Here is a 27,716-nt window from a genome sequence, read left to right on the forward strand (position 1 = left end):
GTTGTAGATGTAGTTGCAGAGGAAGGAAGTACAAAATGTGAAGCGTAAAAGCCTGGTGGTATCTTATGTCTACCTTGTCCTGGAGTGAATAAACACTTAAGGATACAAGACAACAGAATCAGGCTCTTAACAGTGTCCACTTCTGATTCTCCCTGCAGGGCTCTCTCCCTGCTTATCCACTGAGGTTGGTTTTGGTAGAAAAATTAGAAGACACAATGAGTGGCTGAGTGTTTCTGCTTGTGTTTTTTGACTTTGCTGTCAGGAACACCACACTGTGTCCTCGTTAATTATTAAGAGTATTTTCTGTGGAGCTTAAAGCATGATGGACTAAACAAGGAAGTGACCTCACCAAACCAAACCAAACCAAACCAAACCAAACCAAACCAAACCAAACCAAACCAAAGCTGTGGCTTGTGGCAGAGTGCTGCCCCTCTCTCTTGACTGCCTGTGGAGATGTTTCTGCACTGCAGGAAATGCCAAGTGGAGGTTGGTTAATTCCTACTTACTGAAGGGTACCACTGTGCCCTTGAGCAGCCACTGAGGGACCTTGCTCACCCTGCAGCAACTTGCCTGGTTTTCCATATTTTTCTGGGTTGTCTGCAAAACACACTGAGGGGTGAAGATGATAAAGCTCTGCAATAATCCAGTGTCATGGATCTGCTCTAGCATCACCTCTTTATGAATTTATCAGGGCAAACAATGCCTCATGTTCTGAAGTAAGAATAAGGTATTTTCATCTCCCTCCTCCTTTGTATGTAGAGACAGAAAGTGATTCCCTGCCCCATTTTCTTCTAGGTGACCCTGAAATCAAATTTCCCTCTTCACTTGAACATCCCCCCCGACACCTTTGCAGCATATAAGAAATGGATCCCTGTTCTTACATCCAGAGAGGCAAAGGCCACAAACACTCATTGGCTCTGCCTGCCTGTGTCCCTCCACACCCTGGTTCTTTTGGGCTCCCTGACTCTGCCAGAAAGGAGAAAAATAAAGAACCTCAGTAAGGGAATCTCAGCTCAAAGAAAATGTCTGGTACAACAGAGTTTTCTTGGGACCAGATTTTGATATGGCTCCATTTCTTCATTTAAAACCTCTAAAACAAACCAAAACCAACCAAACAAAACAACAACGAAAAAAAGACCCTTTAGAACCCAGGCTAATTGAAAGAGTGCTAACACTGGTAAGACAAATGAGTGATACGCGACAAGCCTGTGGTTTCTCCTCTAAAGTGAAGTGTTGTTTTCTTCACAATGGGATGATTAATATGCTCAGGCAGGAATATTAATAGGCTTGTTCAGTTGTTGCAACATTCTTCCCACTGCTGTGCTATTGAGGCCTCGGAATCCGAGCCCAGGGGACCCTGAGCTCTTCAGTTTCTCATCTGGCACGTTTTGTATGTCAGTCTCACAGCACATGTTGCAATGAGAGCTGCTCTATCTTTGCAAAGTGCAGCCTGGCACACTTTGGTTTCAAGAGTGGGGAAATCAAGGGAGGCAGAAGTGATGTGTCAGTCACCCACTTTCTCCTCTGTGGGTCACCTACTAAATCCTTGACGTCTTAGAAGCCATATGTTTGCTCAGTTCTGTGATGTTCCTTTTGATATGCCACTCTTTCAGAGAGAGACTCTGGAGTCAGAATCCTGATTGTGTTCATTAAAAAATTCTGGAGTGTTTGGAATTGTCAGACAGCAGCACAGAACTATTTTATTCTCAGAGTTATTATTTTCTGTAACACAGACCTGTTTCTGTTCTCTCAGAGCTGTCTTTCAATTCAAGTTACCCACCAGAAAGACAATGAACTCTGTTCTGCTCCTGCTCCACCTACTTCTCTCTCAGCCTTCCTCCTCATTGCTTCTCCCTGCCCAAATTATGCAAATTGGGATGCAGTTCTTTCTGTGATTACAAATTCCCTGGCTTTTTAGGGCAGGTAAGCTGCATTCCCAGTACTGGGAACTGGTAATCCAAGATGCTCTGTGTTGGATGCTAAAAGACTTAGCTTGAACCTGGTGATGGAAACCAACCCCAGCTGGCAGCTGTTCATGGGCCCCTGTGAAAGGTATTGGTGGTCTCAGCCCTCTCCTATTTATGAGCAGGTCATAAATAGGATCCAGATCCAGGCCTTCAGCAGAAAAACTAAAAATTGATTGAGCATCATGGGCCCTGGAGACAACAAACCAGAGAGTAACAGTGAAGAAATATGTTAGGATAAATTTTTCTAGTACTTCTAGGCTGGAAGCAAATTATTTTTAATGTCCCTCCCAACCCAAAACATTCTATTATACTACAGTAATTGTTCCCTGTATAATCAGTTTTCAGTCTTTTCCTTGAAAAGGACTCCACTAACTATCAGAAGTTTTGGGGTGGTTTTTGACTTGCTGGCCTGTTTCTAATAGATCTTGAGGTGCAGCTTTTGCATTTATCTGATCCTTCCTTACAGCTATAGCCCTTGCTTGAAGCCTTACAGCCCAGAGAACCCAATAAACTGAGGAATAATGGAGGAATTGTCAGTGTTTGGCATTTAGAAGAGCTGGACCCCACTGGTGGTGATAGCTGAAAAAATGCAGATGGTTTTCTAGCACGGGGAATATTTATCAGGCTGAGCATGGATGCTGTGTTTGGCCACAGAACAGACCATGAGGGGGGCAAAGCCTGTTTTGTGTGCAGGAGGAGCAGCTCCAGGAGCCCAGCAGAAGCAGCCCCAGTGCCCCATCCGAGCCCCCAGCCCTGTGGTCAGTCCCCCCACAGCTGGCAGTGCTCTCCCCTGGGGAACATCTGCTTCCCCTTTCCCTCAGGGAACAAATACACGTAAATACGTGGGATTGTTCTGAATATTTCCATTCGATCTGGAAGTGTTGAAAGCCTCCTCCAGGCACCTCACGTTATGTGGAAGATTGCCCATTACTGCTCAAAATAACACTTATTTCATGTGGAGGAGGAGGAGGGAATCTGTTTATTCCAAAATCAATATTTCTACATTCATTAAACATTCCACTTATTAACTTCTTTTTTCCATGCCTGTGGTGGCATTCTATCCTTGTTTTTATCCTCGCTACAAGTATATTTTTCACTTAATTTCCATTTCTATTTCCAGATTTTAGTTCTTTGAATTATCTGATAGGAGCTTGACAGGTCTGGAGTGTGGGTATGGGGAAGAGTGTCTAACATTGCCCTGATTTCCCCCTTCCATATCCTGGGATCTAAACCAGGGTGGCTGAGTGCAGAAATCTGCCTGGCAAATTAAATTGATCAGACAATGTATGCTTCAAGCAGAGTCAAGTGGGAATATTTCCTTGAGCTGCTCTGCTCCTCAGGATATTTGAAATCAGTATTGAATTTGAACTTTCACAGGCTTTTTTATTTTGATGAAAGGAGACAGTAGAAGTTGCCTTCTGTTTCATGCAGAATAGCCCAAACTAAGTAAGCCTAATTTTCTGTGACACGAGAACCAGGTGGGACTATGATAATGAAGTTTAAAAGTAAAAATGATAAAGAAAAAAGTAATCTGTCTGGAAGGGAACTCAAAAGGCGATGCAGCTCATTATCCTGCCCCAAGTAAGGATGATGCTGTGGTTAAAACACTGCTGTAATCCTTTGGAATCACAGATTTTATTCTTTACTGCAGAACAGGAACTGTATTGTCTTAGGCAAGTTGGTTGGGCCCTAATTCAAAGATATTTAATGAAGCCTAGTTCTGACTGATTTTTAGTGAGCATTAGATTCTTAGATATCATTGTAGCTCTTTCCCCAATCTTGCTCTGTCTCAGCCTCCAGACTCAAGGAATGGTGATAAAAGCACTCCTGCCCTTTCATTTAAGATGACTATCTTGAATATTAAAATAACACGGTCTGGTAAGGTGCTGCACTGCAGTGCCATAGGTTGGTTCAGGAATAGATTCCAAAACTGGAAGGTGTTCCTGCTTGGGAAGGATTAATCTGTTCTGTCAGTGCTGGTCCAGACCAAGCAGATTTCTAAACATTTCTGTGTGAGTAGGAAATGATATAACTTCCCTTCATAGTTCCTGAGCTGAGTCTTCATGCAGGGCCTTGCTTGGAGTCTGGCTGCCAGTCCCAGCATGGGAACTGGGAAGAAGGAGCCCTTGTGGGCACTTACCCGAGTTCTGGAATTTCTTGAGAACAGCAGGCTGGGAATTCTAGCTCCTAATCTCCAAGTGACACCATCAGGATGTCACCACTGAGCTCTGCAGAGCCAGTGTGGAAGGGGAGTGATCCCTGTGTGGAAGGGTCTGGGATGCTCTGAGGTGGAGGTGACCCTGCCCAAGGAACAGGCAGCTCCTCAGGGGAGCAAACAGCGCACCAGGGAGGATGCTGAGCACACTTTGGGTCCCTCACCTTTCTGAAGGCAGCACAGTGACAAACTGTCCTGGTTTATCTGAGCTCTCAGGTCCCAGGACACAGCAGGGAGTGGCAAAAGGCCTCAATCTGTTAATAAGGCAGCAGTTTTTATCCCTTGTATATATATATTCAATCCTATATATTTATATATCTAAATCTATCTGTCTATAAGATTGAATTTTAAAACCTTGTAATAACAAAGCACAATCCTCTTGTATTATATGACTGTGCAGTTTTTACCTTCTGTTGAAGATGTGATTTGTTTTCATGGGTGCTTAACAGACAAAGGAATATGTATTTGATCTTCTTATTTGTACTACAGGCTCCCAAAAAGGCAAAGAAGAAGATAGAAGGTGGTTCCAATGTTTTCTCTATGTTTGAACAAACCCAGATCCAGGAGTTCAAAGAGGTTGGTCACTACTCTGCTGTTCTCTATAGTCTCCTGTTATTGCTAATGAATAACATAGGTTTTGTTTGTAATCCTTATTCAATTCTCCATCTGCTTTAATAGAACACACAGTTGTTTTCTGAATCATCCCTGTGGTTTTGGCTGGTAGATCATTTTCCTTGTGTGTTTGTTTGTTCTTTCTTTCATTCTTTCTTTCCTTACTTCCCTCACTCACTCCCCTGTTTCAAGCTCAAGACTTATTTGAAAAGCATCCAATCCCCCACCCCAAAATAAAGGAAAATTGTCCTCTCATCCACTTCAGCCCTGATTCAGGAAAACACTTGAGCACATGTTAAAAGTTAAGTGATATTCTAAATCAGGCATTGTCCTGAATAGAGGTGCCAGGCTGAACCAGGGCTTTCATTTGCGCTCTGTTCCACAACAGCAACAGAAAATATTTGTGCCCTTCTGAAGCTGCCACAAACTAGGAATGAAAATGCCAAGAAGCCCTCAGCCAACTTTCTCCACAAATACCAATAAAACAAGACAACATGTGGAGATGAGCTAAGCATCTTTCAGCTCCCAAGGGATTTGCTGTTCCATGCATTGTAGTTACCTGTAAAACTGATGGGGTGGCCTAAATGCTGGAGCACATAAAAGACAGACAATCTGTTTGATGAGTTTGTGCTCTTTTTCTGTGTGGACAATCTAGAGTGTCCATGAGACCATCACATTCTGCACTGGTTTGTCATTTTAAATTACTGATTTTTTTCCCATTTTTTCTGACTCGTATCTCCAAAGCAATTTCCAGTGTGATAAATGTCTGCTGTTTCATTTTGTGCTTTCACAGGGCTTTCGAGTTTACTTTTCTTGAGGATTCCCACCAGGAAGGCTCAGTGATGAAGGGGACTAAACCCCAAGGCAAGGCCTGGGAATATGACCCAGCTAAATTAATTTGAACCACTAATCATTTCCCCACAGTCAATGGGAACATGTTTGACTCCCTTCTCCCACTTCTTCTCCATATCCTAGTAACCTCCATTTCATTTTCTCTAAGAATTAGTGCTTGAAGATGGACCAACAAAAAGAACTGGACAGAATGCCACTATTTGATCTTCTCTTAATATGATAACACCAGGAGCATTTCTAGGAGGATGGTGGCAGAATAATGGCAAAAGCATGAGACAGTGGAGTGGTCGAGTGAAACCCAAAACCATGTTGTGTCTAGGAACTGCATACTTGGGACATGTATTTCTGAAAGGCTGGTTTGGATTAGAACATTTTTATCTAGAGATTTCAGCTCATCAGCAACTGTTTCAGCATTGCTATTCTGTTATTTAAAATTCATCCATTGCAGTGCCTGATGCTCTTCCTGTCTCCTGTGAGCTGCCTGAGTTCAGCTTTGCTCTTTATATTTTCTTTCTCTTTTGCTTCCAAGTTGTGGGGAATCACCATTTAAAGCAAGGGCAAAACATCTCTAAAGAGTTGGGCTGAATTTTTTTTAAGGGGATGGTTTGGAAGGTAAATGTAAAATTATGAACATAATGCTGAAAGGAACCCCATGGGCAAACTGGGCTGTGGGCAGTGCAAGAAAAGCTGGAGGAGAAAATACCTGAAGATGTGTGGACATAACTTGTTCATGGGAAGAAGTTCACCCTGTAGGGCAGCAGGCTTTAAAACTCTGCAAGTTACTGCAGTCTCAGGGGAACACTGAAGAAAGAATAATTCCTGACCATTGCAAAGATACTCTCCCATACTGATGTGCCTGTCAGACAGATGACCAGCTTCAGAGTCATGCCAGAATCAACTAATATTCCCCATAGCATGACCAGGGGAATTTCAGGTCATTAAAACCTTTCCAAATCAATGAAACATTATAAGTGTGATGGCAACCAAGAGATGGACACACAAATGGGTAAACAGATAGATGAGCTGTTTACCAAGTTAGCTGGCTTGGTAAACAATGGTTAGAGCACATGAAATCCATGTTGGCTGAAAATAAAAATAAAAAACAACTGCTTTTTTTCTATTGGAAGTTAAATTTTGCCTGACAAGAGTATTCAAGGTCAGCACATCAGTGTCAGTCAGAGCACACAGCACAGTCTCAAAGATGCAGTGTATTGGAAAGGGGAAAGAACTTTGAATAAATAACCTTATGGAACCTACATTTTTCTGTACTTTTGAAAGTTCAGCTATCTCTGTGTGATGGATCATTCTAAGGCCCAGGAGGAATTGACTTCAGGTTGAGAGCAGAGAGATACCCACAGAAATGAAATGTTTTACAGAAGCATTTCAGCCTCATTCAAAGAATGGGGTATGGGGAAGGTAAAAACACAGAGCAACCTCTGGCTTAATCTGCCCTGGCTAAAGCCTCCCTAATTCAAACTTTTATGGGTTAAGGGCTGAATGGCTGGAGCTGCCAGCATTGGCTTCAGCCCAATGCACGCTGCACTGAGCATTAATTTAGTAAGAAGAGGTTTGGCTGGATTTAATTAAGCCCCTTGCCAAGATACTGTAATGTGTTGAAAGTGAGGAAAGTGCAATGATGTGGAGGAATCAAAGGAAGTTAAATATTCCTTTTTACAGCATGAATATCATCTTCCCATGGACTGATGTGTGTGATTGGAACACTGTCCTGTGCCATGGAAATGGCAATAGCTGTTCCTTTTCCTTCCACAGGCTTTTACCATCATGGATCAGAACAGGGACGGCTTTATTGACAAAGCAGACTTGAGAGACACATTTGCTGCACTAGGTAAACAAATAATTCAATACTTAGGAGATATGCTGTCTCAATTTCAAGCACAGAAGAAAGGTTGGTATTAGAATGACAGTGGGGGAAGAAATGAGATACACAGGGGGAGAAAGAAAACCTGTTCAGTTTGACCTTCCTCCCTTTGGTTTCTGGGATCTCACTACAGAGCTGCAGCTGGGAAGTCTCCTGAGCAGGGAGGGGAATGAAGGTCTGATCCCCTCCCTGCAACTATTTCAGTAGAAGCCTGCCCAAGCAGGGGTCCATGCCAGGCATTTCTGATTTGCCTCTGAATCCAGGCTTTTTCATCTGGGAGCCATGGAATATCCACTGATTAGCACTGCAGTCATGGACTAGCTGCCCTCAGCCCACACAAACCTAGGAGGGCTTCATGTGGAGTTCTGTGCTGCTGTGAGTTTGCGTGGGGTGAAATGTGCACGAGATTAGGTATTGTCCATTCCATGGCTGTCATAATCTTGATAATATCAAGCAGATTAGAGCAAATCTTCCCAAGGAAAGAAAAAATTCAAGCACTCATAATCCCGAACCTGGAGTTGAATCCTCGTTGCAGCATCTGAGGCTTGAACAGTGATGTAGGCATTTGGGCTTTTGCCATCTGGAGCTTATTAAAAAGAGCTTGATAAGAATCTTTAGTGCTCCCCGGGGTGGAATCAGACGCCAGCAGAGTCAGTGTAAGGAGCAGAAGCTCCTGAACTCTTTATTGTGACAATGAGGTTTGCAAACTTTGGCCTGTAGCTACTGTTACCCTGAAATATTTATTTCTTAAGGCCAAGTTCTGCTATCTTTCCTGTTCAGTGAAGTCTTTCAATGCCTATAAAGTACATTCACAGCAAATTACCACTTGATTTGAGGAGGGTTTCCAGGGTCTAAATTCTCATCAATGGGGCTGCACAAGGATGGGGAAGGGATACCACTGCTCAGCTCATCCCTCTGCCCTCTACTCAGAGAGGTGTCTCAATATCCAGGAGGGCAAAGACAAGACCTTGGATTCACTTCAGTCACTTTCATCTCTGCTAAATTAATATCAGTGGGGCCCATATTTCACCTGAGGTAAAAAATAAAGCCCCAACCCAAAAGGCAGTTTATTTGGAAGTGCCCCTTCTCTCGTCCACTGCTGGCCATGTCTGTGTTATTTATCCTTCTTGCTCCTTCAGTCACCCTTTGATCTCAGAGCCAGCTCTGCCAATTTCTTTTTCACTGGGGTATTTGGGAGTTGTGTTCTACCATGTTATTAGCAAAGTTGCACAGAGCCCTGAGCTCCCCAGTGGGAGGAGATGAATGGGAATCGTTTTTCGAAACACAATTTGTGATTTATTATGAAAAATGATCTCTGCTGCAGGTCGTCTGAATGTCAAGAATGAAGAGCTTGAAGACATGGTGAAGGAGGCGCCAGGTCCTATTAACTTCACTGTCTTCCTTACAATGTTTGGGGAAAAGCTGAAAGGTAAGTACCTCTGGGGGATTGGAGAGGTATCTGTCAGAGATCCTCGGCACTGAAATATCTCAGCACCTTGCAAATTATAATAATGTCTCCACAGAACAATGCTTAGAGGCAAGGAGGGATCTCCAGTTTTGCAGACAGAGGGGAAGCATGAAAGGCTAAGGGACGGTGCAGAGGACAGTTCAAAGGTCTGATTTAGTTTACACAAGCTAACATGAAAGTGGTGAGTTGGGGTCCAGAAGGTGGTGAAACCTCAGCAGCCTGGAGCACAGTGCAGGGGAGTTATTCACCATCAGAAGGCTGAACTCATGCTCATGCTCTAGTCACAGCACTCCCAGTGTTTGCTGGTTTTAAGCATTGCTAAAAACCCACTCTTTTTGCACGCCTTTGTCACATAAAGCAAACATGGGCTTCCCTCATTTTCTGTATTCATTGTAACTCGGTGGCCCAGCCTCAGTGTCGCTTGAGGTCAATAGTGATTTTGCCATTAGGTGAAGATTTCACTAAATAATCCTTAATGCAGTGGATAAATTGAAATAATTAAATTTCAGTGGATTTACAATGATAAGAGAGAGGGATTTTACCCATTGCCACAGAATATATAGGGAACACTGTGGGAAGTTCAGGAAATTTGCTGTGTGAGCTGGTAATTTAGTCATGTCTCTTCTCCAGTTAATGGCTGGAAACTGCAAGAGAGGGGGTGTGAGACCAAGACAGAAATCCAGTCATCTTCCTACAGGCATAAGAGAAAGGTGAAAGCCTTCAAAGCAGGGCTGGCCTTAGCCAAGCACATTCCAGAAGTTTGTTAAAATAGCTAATGAATAGAAAAATGGAAAAATCAGATCCTATTTTCTTCAAAACATTTATTGTTTTGTTGCTGGACTTTGGCTTTATATTGCTGAACACAATTCCAGTGAAGGGTTTTCTATGCTTGGAATGGAAAATAGAGAGGTCTGAAAGAAAGAATTCATGCAGTTGGTTTTGGAAGAAAGACACTCTTGCTAAAGAGGGCAGGAAGTCTGGTAGGCATGAGAGGTGATGGAGAAGGCTGACTGAGGAGAGGATTTTATTCCCCAGATATCAACCTGTCTGTGGTACCTCCACCAGGACATTCCAGGTGTCTTCTGGCAGAGCAGGGAGTGCCTTCCTCCATATTCTTCCTCCTGGGATATGTGGATGTTTGTTGTGGCGTGTCCTGCTGCCCATTCCATTTGTGAGCATGGAAATGAGCTCTTCCTCCTCTCCCCTCTTCCTCCTCTCCCTTCTTCCCCCTTGCCCTGTACAGTTGCTGGAGCTGGCAAAGCCTCTGGCCCTGCCAGTCCTGTGGCCTAAAAGCAGAGCCAGCACAGGAAGGTGAATGGCAAAGCAGAACCCTCTTGTCTGCAGGTTTCCTGTTGGCTACTAGCAAAGGAGGAGGGTTTTTTTTAATTTCCATTTGGTGAAGGGAAAATCACAGCTGTGCTTGTCATGCCCTTCTGGTTGGGTTTGTCATGCAAAGGAAGCAGAGCCAAAAGACTGCACATTCCCAATCAAAACTAATTGGGATGAAGAGCCTTTGTAGTGCAATTAGAAAGGGAGAAAGGGCTAGAGGAAGTGGATATGGCAATTTTGCAACACTCTTTATTAGCTAAGTACCACTCAGAGAATTTGGTGAAAGGTGCTTTCTAAGTAAAATTTGTTGTGCTATAATTGATTTCTGTCATAAAGGGGAAGCTGGGATTTTCAGGATGAGCTTTAGCTTTGTATGTTGAGATTATGATGCCAGATGAACAGCTAACAAAACTCGGTTTATGTTAATGCCAACCACATGGAGCTGCTTCTACAGGGAGTCAGAATAATACAATTTGTACAGAAAACAGAGATGCCGCACATCAAAGAAACCACTTTATTTACCAGCTAATCAATAAAGAATGCCTGCTGCATTGCTTCTCTTCAAAGCCAAAGTCCAAGGATATGACAGAGTAGAAAATGTAAAACACAGTAAGGAAAAAAAATCCCCCCCACAGCGGTGACTACTTAAAATGCAGCCCTCTCCTTGGAGCTGGGGGATGTTTCTCTTCATGGGACAATCAAAACACTCATTAAACACCAATGCTCTTTGTATTGATCACAGATTCATTGCAGTTTGGATACATTGCCCACAGCTTGGCAAAAATAATATACATGGGCATTGTGTGGCAAGGAGGAGGCCATCTAGCCCGAGGTTTGTTCACCATTATATCCTCTAGGATCCTGCTAATCCTTGTGAAAGCTTTCAAACAAAGCAAACTGTGAAGGCATCAGGAGAGTCTGTAGAGTAGGGAACCTTGGCTGGGTTCTGTTCTGGTTCTACCTCTGCCAAACTTTGAAACAAACTTTGAATCTGCAACCCTTTGTGTCGTATCCTTTTTTAATCACTCCTTCAGCATACCAAATAGCTTCATTTTGTCCATGGAATCAGTTCATCTGCTTGTAAACCTGGTTTCCTACAGCTGTACAAAGATTTGTATTCTGTATACTACAGTAATATTTTGAAATATTGGGGAATAGTCAGAAACAGAGTACACGGTGTATCCTTTGGTGTGGGTTGAAAATGAGTGTACTCAGAGTCTGCAGTATTACAGAATAGTCAGAAGCCCCAGCCAAGATTAAGGCACTGTGAAAACAAGTCCCTGACACAAATGTTTTCCAGTCTAAAGAGATGGGATAGATAATGGAAGGAAGAAAAGGAAGACCATTACAATCATTTTACTGCTGGGAACAGAGGGAAAGGGTTATTAAAGTCATACCAAAAATCTGTGGCCCAGCTAAGGGCAGAAGCAAAATCTTGCAGCCACAGTCTAATTCTTTAAACCATCCTGTTTCTGTAAGTAACACTTAATGAAGAGACACTTAAGGGGAAGGGCACAATGGGATTTCAGTGCAGATCACCATCTCACATTGATCATCCTATTTCCATTGCATTCCATTGGCATTTGGATTTTATGATGAGCTCCATTTCCTTTAGTCAGGGAAATAACCTCTTCTCTATATGGCCAAGAACAAGTAACATCAAAAAATGTTTTTAGAAGGAACGTACAGTGCAAGATTAAAGGAAGCCAGTGAGGGGAACAGTTTGTTATATTTTCATTTCTGAAAGCCACTAATCCTCTGGGTACTGATATTGGAGACCAGTTCCTGGAAGTTTTCTCTCCTGCAGACATTGAATAGATATGAGTTATTATTTTTAAGCTTCTGAGCATTGAACTATTCACCTCTATTGTTTATCTGACATGACAAATGCTGCCGACTTAGGGAACCTTTGTCTCCAAACCCACAACTGCAGAATTCTCCATTTTGCACTGTTTTCAAGTGAATGCAATTACTTAGCAAGTATTCTGCAGACAGAGAAATACATCCAGCCTTCTAAATTATATTTCATTAATTTTAGGCACGGACCCAGAAGAAACCATTCTGAATGCTTTTAAGATTTTTGACCCAGAAGGAAAAGGCCGCATAAAGGCAGACTAGTAAGTTTATTTCAAATCCTTTAGAAGAATAACAACAATAATAATAATTGCAGAGTTTTAAAGAACTACTTAAAAGATGTATTTTTCATAGTATTTTAAGAGGCAGAGAAACATTTAGCTTTGTAAGCCAGAGTTGTAAGTCTGGACTGTTGTATGAATGTATTTGTATACCAAAAAGAGATGTTATTGTCTTCAGACATTGCAAGAGCCAACGGAAATATAATCACATGTAGGCCATTAGATAGCCTCTTTTTGAAGGTCTGGATATAAATCGACGCATGACTCTTTGTAAATTAACTCCATATGTAAAATTAAAATGAATGTCTGGTGCCTAACTCTCAGTACTTGACTAAATTGGGAAAGCTACTCCCTTCTTTAAAAAAGTGATCAATTTAATTAACTCTGAGACATGGTTTTAGTGCAGGACGTTTTCCTTTTTTATGTGTTTATCATTTGAGCCTTCTGCTTCTAGAAATAATTTGCTGTAAAATTCCACTAGATATGGTGAAAGCCAAACCGAATAATACTATTAATAATCTGGCAATTATTGTCAATATGGCTATTTTTAAATAAGGAGGCAGAACCTAATTTGTATTCATATCCTGTTGCACCAAAAAAGCAATGTAAAAGGACTTTAAGAGGTATTTGCACAAATGCAGACCCTCCTTGCACTGCCAGAATGGTGCAAATAGGACTTCAGGTGAGTGAGATAAATGATATCAAATCAGGGCAGGGGATAAGGAGGTTTGACCTATTGCTCCAGAGAAGTGTTTTATGTACCTAGATTCATGCATATGTTTAAATTTGTTCATATGCTGAAATTTCATTGTGAATTTGGGACTTGTACTTCTACTGCAGCAGCCATTTCAGGTAGATTTTATAAAGCATGATATGTACAGGAAATCTATCAGGGAACCATGAGTTACAAAATTGTATTTGCATCAATTATTTCTGCTTATGTTGTGATAGCCTCTGACCAGAACCCTGTGGAGATTTCCATGTCATTATCTGCAATTATTGATGAAAGTTAGTTGAAAATGTAAAATTCAGGTACAATCTTTCCTTTACCAAGGTGGTTTTCTATGGCAGTACTCCAGCGGGTCTGAGAAAACTTCTGCAAAATGCAAAATAAGAGAGACAGTCCTTTGAGTAAGAACTTCCAAATTAATTAAAACACAAGTGGATGTAGCAATCAATCAGAAGGAACAGAGGGTTAAGAGTTGTCCTTATGGTTTTGGGGTTAACATCACCCAAAAAGCTTGGGAAGACCAGTCAGGGGATCATATCAGAAGTGACTCAAACAACAGAATAAATGTAGCCTGTCGCCAAATAGGGCAGATCACACAGTAGTGAAATCACATCCATGAAATATGAACTTCTGATACTCCAGAACCCATGAAATGTTGTATTTCCCACCACTATCTGTAACAATATCCTGCATATAAAATCTGCAGCTTGCCACCCCGTGTCCAGCTCTACATTCCTTGGGTGCTGGAAGCCAGTTGGAGTTTGGGGCAAATTAGGAATGCAGTATCACACTCCAAAATGAAGATGAGAGAGAAATATTTTATTTTTCCTTGATGGAAAAGGTCAACCTTGTCCCCACCCCCACTGCACTGCTAACATTAGACAATTGTTTTAGTTCATCACCACAACAGAGCATAATGTTTACTTATTAGACCCGAGGGTAATGTTGATCATTACAGAACAAACCATTAAATCAATTCCGTGGATGTCTTTGAGGTTTAACTTCTATTCATATGCTTCCAAAATGTAGACATTTGAAGTTTTGAAATAATTTTTCTGTTGGCTCATGCAGCCATTTCAATGTGACAGTTAATGCTAATAAATAATATTTCTCCATATTAAAAAAATCCTGGAGTGTTTCTCTCCAAAACCAGCCATGCTGACCTTTTAATCAGAACTTCTTTTTTATGATCATGGAGTTAACATCCTTCTGGGGATTTTTATGTCTCTTCCCTCTGCGTGTTTTCACCTCTAGTCTGGAAATGACTCACTCAGTCCATGTGATGGTAGCTGGGATGGAGCCTTCTAACCTTTCCAGAAGCTCCAGGAGTTTATAACTTACTTCCAAATTCAATGACAGACTTTGTTTGTCCGCATCATTATACCACACATAAAACCCTTCCCACAGCATGATGTCAAAAAGAGAAAATGCTCTCAGTCCCATTCTCAGCTGGTGTGAACTGGGGCAGTGTTTGGAAAGGTTGGATGATTCAGTCCCAAATGCCACTCATGGGGCAGAGTGAGTCAGGCCAACACCAACTGTGCCTAATGCTGAGGCCAGTGAAACTTTTCAGATTTGGGCCAGATGAAAATGGACCCAGGGGGATGGAAGAGGTCCCAGGCATGCTGGACTTTGGAGCTGAGCTAGAGATGATTCTCCCTGTAGCTGTAGAGCTCTGCTCCTTCCCACTCACCTGTTTTCCTCCAAGACAACACTGTAGAAAGGGCAGACCCAGAGAAAAAACAAAAATGTCCCAGAGATTTCACAGGTAATTTTTAAAAAGGCTTTTAAAATATCAGAATGCAACAAGGTACTTGTAACTGTAGAAGGAATTGATGTGAGCCAGGCCAAGGGATAACATTCAGGCTTTTGAAGTTAAGGCAAATGGATTTGGGTTTGGTTTGGTTTTTGGGGGTATTTTTTGAGAAGAAAATAAGCTTTCTAAAGAAAACAAGATACAAAAAGAAAAAAGTGCATAATTTCTGGCTTTGGAAATTGTGAGTGTTTGTTTCCCTATAAAATAAATAATGGAAAATGTGCATAGATCCTTTAGTCAGTCCTTCTTCCTTATGAGTGTGCCAGAGCCTACTGGGCTGTGCATCAGAAGATTATAATTAGATATTTGATCTTTTCTTTTCCCCTAAATACTTTAGGCATGTGAATAGAAGACACACAGTGCCCAGATCTCTTTTTAATTCAGGCTTGTTTGCCATGAAGTTTATTTGTAACTTCTGACAAAATTGCTTCCTTCTATTCACCAAGCTCCTTCCTGGATCACACTTCCTGTTTACATTTGCTAATGTTTGTCAAGGGCATATATATCCAATAATCAATTTATGCTGAGGGGAATGATCTCTCTACTCTTGCACCCACTGATCGTTTGAGAATTCGCCTTCAAAAATGCAGTTGATACCAAATGGCCAGATGAAGAGAACAGAAACAGAAACTTGAGACAAAGAGTTGAAGAAACGTAGTTAACTACAGAGGATGGTGAAGTAACACAGGAAAAATATATGCAATAGTTTAAGCTCTGTCTGTGACTTCAGAGTATTTCCCAAAGCTTGCACAGATATTTTCACACTTGTCCTTGTGGGTAAGAGCCTTATTCAGTGCCCAGAAACCTCTGTTTGAAATGTTCCCTTTCTGGATTTCCCAATGTGCACTTGATATCAAGAAGATCTGCAGAAGTGTGTGTGTGTCCCTGCTACAAACTGGAATGTGTAGCCTTTTCCTGGGAAAAAGTCACATTTGTCAGAGCTGTGAGTGCCATTGGAGCTTTGTCACCTGAACTGCACTTCTGGCTGGGGGATTTTTCTCATGTGCAGTGCATGGGAGCAGAAATGGAGGATTGACTGTTCTGCCTGAACATCTGCACCAACAGTAGGTGAATTTTGCTCCCCTGGAAGTGTTCCTGTTCAGGCATGATTTCTATTATAAGTAGTTTTGAATATTCCCTTTAAAAAGCAGAAAGGGTTTCTTCCAGAAGAGCTGCTGCTCTCACTCCCCCACAACAAATTCTTCAAAAAAGCAGCCTTTTTTCAAATCTAAAACCAAACCAAACCAGATTTCTATATTTGCTTCAGCTTTTGTTTTTGTACAACAGACTGCTCACCTGTTATCACAGCTTTACAGTTTGTTTTAGTGCTCCAGAACTGCGTCTGATAATGTATAAATACATTTGGTAGTGGCAAAAAGAGACAACTCTGCCTCTTCAGCGAGAATGAAAACTGTGAGATTAATACAGGAATTCTTTTACAGGAAGGGGAAATTATTGATGTTATTGAAGGGATGTTTATGTGAATATAAGTGAGTTTATACTGGTGGATGTCCCAGCACGTGGTGCATGTGCTGCCCTCAGCACATGAGTAATTTGGGGAGCTATAAAGACATTTTATCTACAGGGTTAGACTAGAAACAGAAATAATTGTTCCTGGCTTTTCTATTCACCTCTAAACTTAGGTAAAAAAAAAATTAAAAAAAAAATTACATGCTCGACTGCCTTCCCACAATGTGTTTAAAACAGAAGGTAAATCAGCTGAGAGTCTGCCCCCAAAATATTCTCTTTGATGTAATTGCACGGGATGCAGATTGTGTGTGGGATAAGCTCCGTGTTACAGTGCTGTGACTCCAGATCAAGACAGTGCACCGTGAAATGCAGCAGGGCTCATGCAGTTCCACAGCCTCCTCTGGGAATGGCTGCATGCAAATAAAGGATTCTGGGGTGATGATTCGGAATAGCGGCTGGAGCTCTCTTTCAAGTTCTCTTTCTCATTTCATGCTCTGTTCCTTTCATCCTCAGATTTTACAGAAAATATTCTCTCTTTTGGTTTTGTTAAGTGATCCAAACTTTAAGCAGCAAGTGAGGAAACCTAGCATTTTAGGTTAAGATAAGCATACAAAATTGCTGTATTTCAGTTACAGTAATAACCTTAAACAATTTTAAACCTCTATAAAATGTCACAAAAGAGAAATAAGTTGGCAGAGCGAGGCATTGACACTGATGGGTGCCCACAGAAAATCTCTTACAATATCATGTAAGGATTAACAGCTCTAATTTATGCGGTCACACAGATTTTCTTTCATGCAACTTCAGGAGGGATCTTGCCATCTGAATTGTCATGTGCCATTATCACCCTTTAATCAGGTTATTTCATTTTATTTGAACAGCATCAAAGAAATGCTTATGACACAGGCAGACCGCTTCAGTCAAGAAGAGGTAAGGAACTTTATTCAAAACAGAAATCCAGCTCCAGCTCCTGTTCAGCAGTAAGTCCTTGCCCCTCTTTAAATGCATGAATTTAGCTGAAATCCAGACTGAGAGGAGGTTGATATCAGCTCTGGCAATTAGAAACAATTCAAAGCATCTCTTCTGAAGAGCTCCATGGCTAAATCAAAGTCAGATAGATTCTTTGGACTCCCATCCAAGTGCAAGTGTGGCCTATCTCGTGCTGTTCTTCCCCATGGGCAGCTGGGCAACTGATTTACTGAAGTCCAAGTGGATTTGGGTGGAGACTGTGCTCTGGTTTCCATTTCTATGAGTTGTTTGGTTTGAAATCTGAAGTGAGGGACTGACTTGGTGGTTTGTGTGAGACTGAGCATGGATTCTGCTGGTTGGGAGGAATTTAGGGGGACTTCATTTTCAGAAGAGGAGATAGAGTGGAGCTGGTCTGTGGACAGAACAGACTGGACAGTCTGTTCCAGTCAGAACAGAGACTGGACTGTACATTTATCAACCAGGGCTTACCTGGGTTTTAGGGAGAGCTCTTTTCAACAGGGAACTTGTGGGATTCTAGCAGGACTTTATTAACCAGTCATGTTCCAACTCCAGTTTCAATTTTCCCAAGCCCAAGGAAAACTTTTCCATGGTGGTTGAAGGACCAGAGCACCAGGGAGCTGAGCTGGGTTGAAAATGAAACGATGTTCATGCTGCTGTCCCACAGCCTGTGACACTTATCTCTTTTTTGCTTGGCAGATCAACCAGATGTTTGCTGCTTTCCCTCCAGATGTCTCTGGGAACCTCGACTATAAGAACCTCTGCTACGTTATCACCCATGGTGAGGAGAAAGACTGAGAGCAAAGAGAGGAGCTTCTCCTGTGGTAATGCACTGAGTTATTCCATGACGCTCTCGTGTACAAGGGCTAAGCATCCAGGATGTGAAGCCATGTGGTCATCAGAAGAGAACCAATAAAATAACTGAAATTAGATTAAAGTTATTTAATGCTCCTGTTTTTATGAAATACCAAAATACCAATTTTGTGAGGGTTTTTTCCCCATATTTTTTTTTCCTGACAGTGGTTTGGAATGGAATTTTCTTGATGAACTGGTGCTTCTTTGATTTATTGACAAACCTAATGTTCACCAGATGGTTCATTGGGCACTGCACTCTTAACCTCTTGTCTTTTATACATAAGCTCCATGTATTAATTGAAAATTCCTCTGACTTATTGCACCAGGAAGAGTGTCTGGCAAATGGAATTATGTTCCATTCCACAGCCCCTAGCAATGGAAGTGTGAATAAAACAATCCTGTGAATATGCAATATGCCCTCCCCATCTCAGTGATGTGGTCAGTTCCTGAAACCACTTGACTCATTTGCTTTGGTGCAAAAGAGCAGAAATTGTGGAATACTGGCTGATTCTCTCATAGTAAAGTTCACCTAGGTACACTTAGAATCCAGGCATAATGAATTTCCTCCTTCAGAGACATCTTTTTTATGTGGAGGAGGTTGTCCAGGACACAACAGTCACCCCTGCCATCATCCTTGGGTTACAGGTGAGACACACAGCAAGGATGAGTTTGGCCAAAGATCATCAAGTCTAAGGACAAAGAGGACAATTTTGGAACTGTAGCCCATGAAAGCAGATTACCTCTCACTTTTCTAATCCAAGAGCAGCCTGGTATTTAAATGGGCTACAGTTTCTTGTATTTAGACTTCTAGGAACAGGACATATTCAGCCTATGTGGAATATTGCATGAACACTTCCTGCGTGGGAGGCAGAAGGATGCTGCAGCCAAAGGAAAACAAGCTTCTGCTGTTTTAACAGCTCATGAAAATGCTTTCCTTGTGCATCAGTGCTGCTGGAGCTACAGTCCCACAGACACTGAGAGGAAGCAACAAGCCACTTATTTTCTGGTTCCATCTTCTTAGGCTTTGTAGGAAGAAAACTTGAGGGCAACACGTCAAATTCTGCCCTCATCAAGAGGGGCAGAAATTCCCTGAGAAAGCTCTAACATCTGCATGACTCAGAGACGTGACATTCACCCCACCTGCATTTTCTGTCGTTCCAGCAAAATCCTGTACTCTGTGCACTTCAATAATAGAGAACAACTGGAGTGAGAAGGCTCTTAGCACACAGAAAATTCATAAAATAAAACCTCCCCTTGTCCCTGTGCGAATGTTCCTGCACCAGCACTGTTTTCCCAATATAACAAGTTGATTCCCAATTGTATCGAGTAGGAATTACTTCTTTTAAAAATATCAGTGGACACAGCTGGGGCAAAATTCACTCCTTGCCTGAACAAATCTTGCTGAAGATGTGGACAAAGCTTTAGCACTTTTTGCCACCTGTTCCTGTAACAATTGAAGCAACACCCAGAGCTGCTCCTCCCAACACAAAGAGCAGCTCCACTGGGCTTTGGTGGCTTAGAAATCTTCCTGCAATTCAAGAGTCCATACGACCTGTCCTTCCACCTCCTGGCTCACTCACCAGCAGAGCTCTCCTGGACAAGCCCAGCTTTTATCACTGTTTCCAACAATGGGTTTTTTCTCCCCAGAAGGTTTTTCCTCACAGGTCCATGACCATTGCCCATGTGATGGGGCTGTAGATTGGCAGTGGGAGGTCACAAAGGTTGAGAATTTTCTGTTGGCACAGTCAAAAAGATGATTTATATATGAGCTTCTGCTTTAGGCTCTTCTGCAGACCCAAGGAAGTGACAGCTCCTCTCAGCAAAGAGCTGAGCTGCTCATGGGTGAGGGCTGCAAAATGGATGTTTCATTTGCAGACTTAATTTGGAAGTTTCTTGAGAGGTGGGTCTGTAAAATGCTCTCATGTGGCACAAACACATGTACAAAGCGTAATGCTACCTTGTATAAGCACCACAAAATCACATTCCCCACCAGATGAGTACTTAGCTGAAGTCACTCAGGCATCAGATGTCAGACAGTGCTTATGGTTTTTACACTGTGTAAAGATTTCAGAATGAGGCTGAAGAGGAGATGAAGCAGCACACAGGCTTACCTTTGGCCTTCAATCTAGAGAGATTTACTTTTCCTCATGCAAGCTGGTAGGCAAAAACTTGGGGGATGATAATGCTCTTGAAAGATGAGGTCACACTTTTCCATCAAAGCAATTTGTGATGAATCCTTTCTTCATCTGTAACTGTTGCATGACTTCTTCCAGTGCAGCTCTGTGACTTCTCAGGCTGATGGGAGTCTGGTCTGAGCAGTTCCAGTTCTCCCCTTCCCTCCCTCCAGTCAGCACTAGGGCTCAAACACACACAGCAGGTGCTGACTGAGAAGAAATCTCCTTCCTCCCTAAATTTCCTTGCTGGACTCTGGGAGCTGACATTCCTCTTCAGTTCAGCTGTGTTTGGATATTGCTGAGGTCACTTTACCTTGCCCTGCTGCTCCCTCACACCTACAGATGGGGCAGGAGCAGGGAGCTGTGGGGAAGATGGAAAGCAGGACCACCTGAGCATGGATTAGGTTGAGCCAGGCTTTACCATGAGAGGTTTAGTTTGGAGCATTGCAATTTTGAAGCGAATCGCTTGATTGCCCTTACCTTGAGCAACCTGGGTAACTTTTTTGGAGGAAGCTAAACCAGAGGCTCTGCTTGGAATTCAGTCCAAATTCCCTTAGATTCCTGGTGGGACCAAACCAAGGTGCAGCTGTGATGCCCTGCAGCACCAAACAGTGAAACACCACCAGGGTGCTCCCAACCACCAGAGCTCTCAAGACCCTCTGAAGTGGTTTGTGGCTGTACAAAGCCCCGGGTTCCATCTGACCCTGTGTGCCTTCAGGCTTTTTGCAGTTCTGCTCCTTCCTTGTTGCTGCACTTTTATCTTGGTTCAAAATCCATTTCTTACTTTTTTTTTCCTTGTCTGTTGCCCCAGATTTTTGGCACTTCAAGGGCAATGCAGCTGAGGAGCCTGTTGCAGATTGCTTGAGGATATCTTTGGATTGGGCTATGCCACCAATCTGGTTGTACCTTGGACCCTTGGACCATCATGCAAGAAAATCTGGTGTTGTCATGCTCCCCCTTCTATAAAGGGGAAGGACAAATGTTCACATAAACATCATGAAAATATTCAAGATTCAAAACAAGCCTATATCAACCCCAATTTCATTTCAATCTCCATTTTCATAAGGGGACATAGGGCTGTGCTCATGGGGTTTGGATGCAGATTCAAATAACCAAAGGGAACAAAGAGCTCAGATTAGTTCCACAAAACAAATTTTCACCAAGCATCATTAAAATGATCGAATGGGAACTGAACTTGCATGAACCCTGGCAGTTGCTCTTCAGTGTCGGTCCTTTCACAAACAATTACTATTTGGATGGGAAAAAACAAAGAAGCGGGGTAGAATTGATAATGTATTTTATTAACTCTTGAAAGTTTAATCCCATAAACCTTTCTGAAACCTTGTGAAAGGGTAGAGCAGCCTTTGAAATAGACTGTAGAGAAAGATTCTCATGAGCTCCCCCAGTTTGTTGTTCTGCTTAGAGGCAGGATTGCTGTTACAAACGTTTGTCTGACCTGTCTAAACTTTGTAGGTAGCCTCAAGTCCAAAACTAGCCTTAGATTTATGCATTTTTTCCCCCTAACCTAAATCTTTCTGTCTGCAAATTAAGCCAATTTCATCCTTTGCATCCTCTCTGTAATGACGTTAGCACAGTGGAAGCCTGTTTAGTTTTCTTTTTTCAATATTCTTTTTCCAACTTTTCCTCCCAGTAATCTTTTCTCCACTCCTAATTTTTCTTGCTCTCTTTAGGATTACCTTAAATTTGTGCATATTTTGTTTTTAAACATTGTATGCCAACTTGGACACAAAATTCCAGCACCAGCAAGATTGGAATAATTATTGCAGAGGTTGGTTGTCTGTAAAAAGCCAAACAAACCAATCCCCCCTCTGTGATTCAGCAGCACTGAAGGTTATGAATGTTTCTAGGCAATGTGGGTAGAAGTTTATTCCAGACCTCTCTTCCTTAATAACTGCTTGTTTCTGATCCCCCTGTAGCTTCTTCTGTCTATCCCAGAAATTTCCTCAGATCTGATTCCCTCTGCCTCTGTTACTCTGGGAATGTGCCAGCAGGGGTTATCTGAGGACATACCTTGAATTTACAGGAATGCCAGCGAGGTGTAGATTGTCTGAAGCCTCCTTTTTCTATTTGAAAACAATGCCAAAAGTATTTAACATTTTCATCAATGACCTGGGTGATGGGACTGAGTACAACAAATCCATGCTCTTCCCAGCAATGTCCATGCACAGGAAGGGAGGCACCAGTCCTTAACCTGCCTGCAGGTACAGAGAAAGTTCTGCACCTTTGGGCCTCCCCTCATTTCCTCCTCAGTCTGTTTGAATTCAGGTGGTCACCAGCAGGATGTCCATGAGCCACATGTCTCTGAGCCATCCCATGACAACGCTCATGCCCAAGGAGAAGGGATTTCCCACTGTGAAGGGGGGAAAAAACAACTTCAATCCAGTTGGATTATATGCAATCCATCTGGATTCCAAAGGAGAGCACATGGCTTACACCAGAAAAATCTCCAAATGCCATGGCCATGGCTGAGCCCAGGACGTGAGCTCCCAGCTCCTGAAGGAGCACTCCTGGGATGTTGCTCTGTGCAGAGCTGTCTGTCCAGCTGCAGCAGCTGAGGTCCCTTCCCTGCTATGGAGCCCTTTTCCAAACTCAGGACTTTGGGAGCCATAGGAAGGAGCCAAAATCTGGATCCTTGAATCACATGTGGGCACAGTTTGAAACAACAGTTTCCTGACATACAAATCTGGGAAGTTTTATCAGAGTTACGGAACTTGGGGGATTCTCATGTGTTTTGACTTCACTTTGGCCACTTTCATGTGGTGTATATTCAAGCAGGCTCCTCTCTGCAGAGGTGAAGGGAGAGCTCCTTGAACAGGCATTTTGTGGCACTTAAGCTCCTCTCTCCTCTGATTCAGCCCCAGCAAGCATCTGTCCAACCCCACTGGCTGTAAAGCAGGAGCCCAGGAATGCTAACTCAGGTATTTAAGGTCAAGCATGGCAATACCTCCTTGAGTCCTTATCTGGTGAACTGTTGCCATTTGTTACTGTCCTTTTCAGTTCAAATGATTGCTTAATGTTGACCTGAGAAACATAAATTTTTTTGCAAAATATATGAGCAAGTTCGTGTTTGGTCAGCTGCTTCAGCAAGAATACAGTGCTCAGATGCCAGGCCAGGCAGGAATTTTTGTTTTATAATGATTAAAAGACAGCAGCTGCCCCTTCCTGGGATAAGAGGACTTATGTAAAAGTGAAGGGAGATCCAAACAGCCTGGTCCCTTTAAGGTTTGGAAGCTGCAGGTACCACCACAGCTGTGATGAGCAGAAAGTTCATGACCAGAGAGTAGGGTGGGATGGGGAGAGGCTTCCTCTAACAGGCCAGCAAGAGATAAATCTCCATGAATTTCCTGGTAAGCCAGTGTCCTTAAGATATCGATGTAAAAAGGATGCAGATTAGCAGCCAGAAAGATTTTGTTGTTGTTTTTTTTTTTTCTGCAGAACAGGCATTAGCCAGTTTCAGCAAGGATCGTGCCCCTCCCCAGCCAGGCTGAGAGTGAAGAGGCTGTGACAGAACTTAATGCTTGGAAAAATAATACTGGTGTGAACCAAGTGCTGAAGCAGTACAGGTTATCGGTATTTTGTCTGGAATTACAAAAAGCCTTATGGGAATACCAGTGATTTCTTTTTAAATTGGTGTTACAGTTCATCCAGGTTTGTACAAACAGGTAATGTTGAAATGCAGTGTGTTACAGCCCTGGAAAAGGTGGAAAAGGCCAGTTTTGTTCCAAGGTGAAACACGTATGTGGCCCCGCAGGCTGTCCCAGCCTGGCTGCTGGCAGTGACCCCTCTCTGCTGTGGCACCAAATGCCACCAGGTTTTACCTTCCCACACTGAGCCTCCAGCTGAGGGCTCTGCCCAGGGCCCCTCTCCCTGGGGCCAACATGAGCTTTTCCACCTGCCTTTTTACACCAAACTACAGGCTCCTGAGTCCATGGGAAATATTTTCAGGTTTGCTAAATTCAAATCCCGATTTGTTAAATACTGCAATGCCTTCGAGCTGCGGCTGAAGGCAGCTGGCAAGTACTGAATGCAGCATGTTTGAAACCTCTCTCTCAGCTCCGGCACTCCTGTAGCTAAGGAAGAAGAGCACAGCTGGCACCAGGAGCTGTCCCACACCCGGTGCTCCTCCAGCCCTACAGGTTAATTAACAGGAGGCTGTTAATGGCAAGGGGCTCCTCTGCCCCGAGGAAGCTGCCAGAGAGGATGAGGAGGGCTCATCCCGGGGCTGCTCCATGTCCCCTCACAGCCAAGGTGGAGCTGAGGCCTCGGCTCAGCTGAGGGCCTCGCACAGCCAAGGTAAGCTGTTTTTTTTTTTTTTTCTTCCAAGGAGAATTTTAATTAGGGGTTGGAGGCCTTGGAACAGCCCAGGGATTGTGCCTGGGGAATGGGTTCTTTGGGGAGGAGGGACGGGGAGGTTGTGGGGGTTTTGTTGTTTTGTCTTCCCTTGGCTGTGAGTGACTTTCAGTGCCCTGTTTAGTCAGCTGTGGCTGATTACATAAAGTAACCCCCTGGCTTTTCGTATAACATAGAAAGCTTATCACCTTTTCCAGCCACTACAACACTCATTAAAGTCCCTGGAAAAACAACCACCTGCTTTTACTGTTAAAGATCTCCTGTGTTTTGTGCCTGCTGCAATGGGTGAAGCCCTGGGGTGCTGGGCAGTGTGTGCCTATGGCCTGTACCCGGCTGAAGGAGGGGAAAAAAATTCCTTATTTTTATTCCAGATAGATCCCTCTAGTTATGTTTAAATCTCCAGGTAAAAACAGTGCAAAAAATGGAGCCAGGTTCCTCAAAGTCCTGCTGTCACTGATTTTCCACGTTAGCACTGGGAGGAAAATAAGAGGCCTGGGCCAGTTTAACTGCTGTGGGTATTTTGTGGAAGGGCTGATGTGAGGAATAGGATTTTTGGTGCTTTTGTTACATTCAGTGTAGTGAGGGACAGATCTGAGGTCACTTCAGATCTCTGCAGTGATGTGCTGGGTATGAACTACTGCCTTGAAGAGGTCACCCCTCCTCTCATGACCACTATGCTGGTGGCTAAATTCACCAAAAAATTCAGGCACATCGAATGTGTCCAGCCATTCAAAACTCCTATGGCCTCACTCAGTGCTCCTTGCAAGTACCAAGGCACATTTCTTGAACTTTAGGTTAAAAATAAAGCCCCAACAGTGTGTGGGAGCATGGGGGGCTCTGAGGAAATGCCCCTCAGCCTTCCCTGTGACCTCCCACCAGCCCTGCTGGCTCCCTGTGGGCAGAAAGGGGCAGCTATGGATTTGGGAACAGCTAATGGAGAAGCAGCTGAGGCTGAGGCACAGCTTCAGCTGCTCTCATCAAGACAAGAGCAGATGTTCCCAATAAAACATTGACTCCTCAGATGTGGGTGCCGGGTTGATAACAAACAGCGGGAGAGCCCTGTGCTATTAGACCATAATGAAGGCTGGGGTGGATTCTCTTGTGTCTCATAAACACTTGAGTTTGGTGGAGCCCTCGAGTGCATCTTCGTCCTCTCTCCAGCTGCCTGCACTGTGAAACCCACAGGAACTTCATATCTTTGAAACCTCTCCCACTCTGTCAGGCTTGGCTGAAGTTTGCATGTGGTTATTAGAGCAGAGGACAGGCAAGTGCATGTTTTATTGTTCTCCATCCCCCCCAGCATGCTTTTTCATGTGTGTGCATATATCCTGCTGCTCCCAAATCAATTTGCTGTTGAATCCTTGCTTTAGTGTAATTTAACTAGCAGGGTTGGGAACTTGGAGGCTTTCTTTTCTTTTTCTTCTGAGTTGTTTCCTTCTACTGTTTTATGAATATTCCATTGCTCAATAATGGGAGGTGGAAAGTGAAATCCCAAGATCATCTTTTAAAGGATGTTAATGACCATGAATGTAACCAATATAGTTAATAACAGTCCAGGCAGAGATGGAAGACCATTCCCTTCTTTTGAGTTAAGGGCCAACATAGCTTTCTGATTATCCCTACTAGAGAGGGATCTGGATATTAAACGATAAGTCATGCTAAGTATTTCCTTCTTAGACTCCTTATTCATTTATGCCTACTGGTTTTTGTCATCTTTAAAGGTGGTGTTTAGCCTGCTTTGAATTACTTTAAACCAAAAAGTTTTAAAAGACAGCTTTTGAATCCATGGAGATGTTTGCTAAATCCTTTGATTAAAGGGATGGTGTTTTTCATCTTTAAGTAACATTTGGTAATGTTAACAAATAAGTAAGAATTATTCTTAATTTGAAGTGTGAAAGGGAGGGATGAGGACTTAAGATTTCAGGAAGCTCTGCTTGGTGGAAGGGCTAGCATGTGTTTGGTTTTCTTGTGCTTTTCTGAGTTAAGCATTGGGAGGCTCAACAATGACGTATCATGTCATGGATCCCAGCATGGAATTCTTAATGGGGACAAAAAAAAAAAAAAGAATAGTTTCCTTTCCATAAAACAAAAACCAGCAGAAACCCCCCGTATTTTACCCCTGGAGCAATGAGGAGATAAGGAAGTATTGGGCAGAGGGAGAAACAAAGCCCTTTGGCTAGCGAGGCTGTTGCCTCCAGGTTTCTCTCAGCTCCACCTCTTTCCTTTGTCCCTGTGTTCTTCAGTCTCCTCCTCCAGCCTAGCTGCCTCTTAACCTCATTAATACTTTGCTTTGATGGTCTTAAGTTCTTGACAATTTATTCCAGATGTTAGCTACTTTGAGTGAAATAGATTTCCCAAATTTCCTGTTTACTCTTAATGTCTTTTGTCTTTTTCTTCTTTGAAAGTGTGACATTTTTTTTAACCTCTTAGCAATCCAGACATGTTAGTTCACTGTTCCACCCCCTCTTCCTCCTGGCATCTCCTAAAGTTTGTGGTGCTTTCCACAGAATGCGCACTCCTTTTTTGTTGTCTTCTTGTGGGGCAATCTTGATCTTTTTCACCCTCCTTAATTCTGCACACATGAAAGTCTGACTCAAAAGTTTCTTAGGTGTGTTCGGTGTTGCTTTTTTTCCCTATGGGTGAACACCCAGAGGAGAGCAAGAAAACTATGGAGAGAGAAAATTAAAAAAAAATCATACTTTTTGACAGGCTCCAGACCAAATGCCCTTCAAACATGGGGTCTTGCTTGTTCCTTCAGGTGCTTTTCCATGAATTACCTGGAGAGCTTTGAGCAGACAGAGCTGGGCTGGCACTGCTCCTTGAGCTGCTCAAGGTGTAGAAGTTGGGCTGGCACAA

The 27,716-nt window shown here is 42.9% G+C and overlaps 1 protein-coding gene across 1 annotated transcript in view; it reads left to right on the plus strand.

The window, feature by feature from the left end:
* MYL10 (myosin light chain 10) overlaps positions 1–18,401 on the plus strand; it is a 23,236-nt gene extending 4,835 nt beyond the window's left edge. Inside the window, exons 2-7 of the mRNA XM_005525854.3 lie at positions 4,672–4,758; positions 7,417–7,492; positions 8,850–8,954; positions 12,361–12,439; positions 17,355–17,403; positions 18,160–18,401. Coding sequence (XP_005525911.1) covers positions 4,672–4,758; positions 7,417–7,492; positions 8,850–8,954; positions 12,361–12,439; positions 17,355–17,403; positions 18,160–18,258 — 495 coding nt within the window. The 3' untranslated portion in view covers positions 18,259–18,401. The remainder of the gene's footprint in view (positions 1–4,671; positions 4,759–7,416; positions 7,493–8,849; positions 8,955–12,360; positions 12,440–17,354; positions 17,404–18,159) is intronic.
* The last annotated feature ends 9,315 nt before the right edge of the window (positions 18,402–27,716 follow it).

The sequence above is a fragment of the Pseudopodoces humilis genome, chromosome 23 (assembly GCF_049639895.1).
Source record: "Pseudopodoces humilis isolate 2021_Gansu_Grassland_sample_001 chromosome 23, ASM4963989v1, whole genome shotgun sequence".
NCBI lineage: Eukaryota > Metazoa > Chordata > Aves > Passeriformes > Paridae > Pseudopodoces > Pseudopodoces humilis.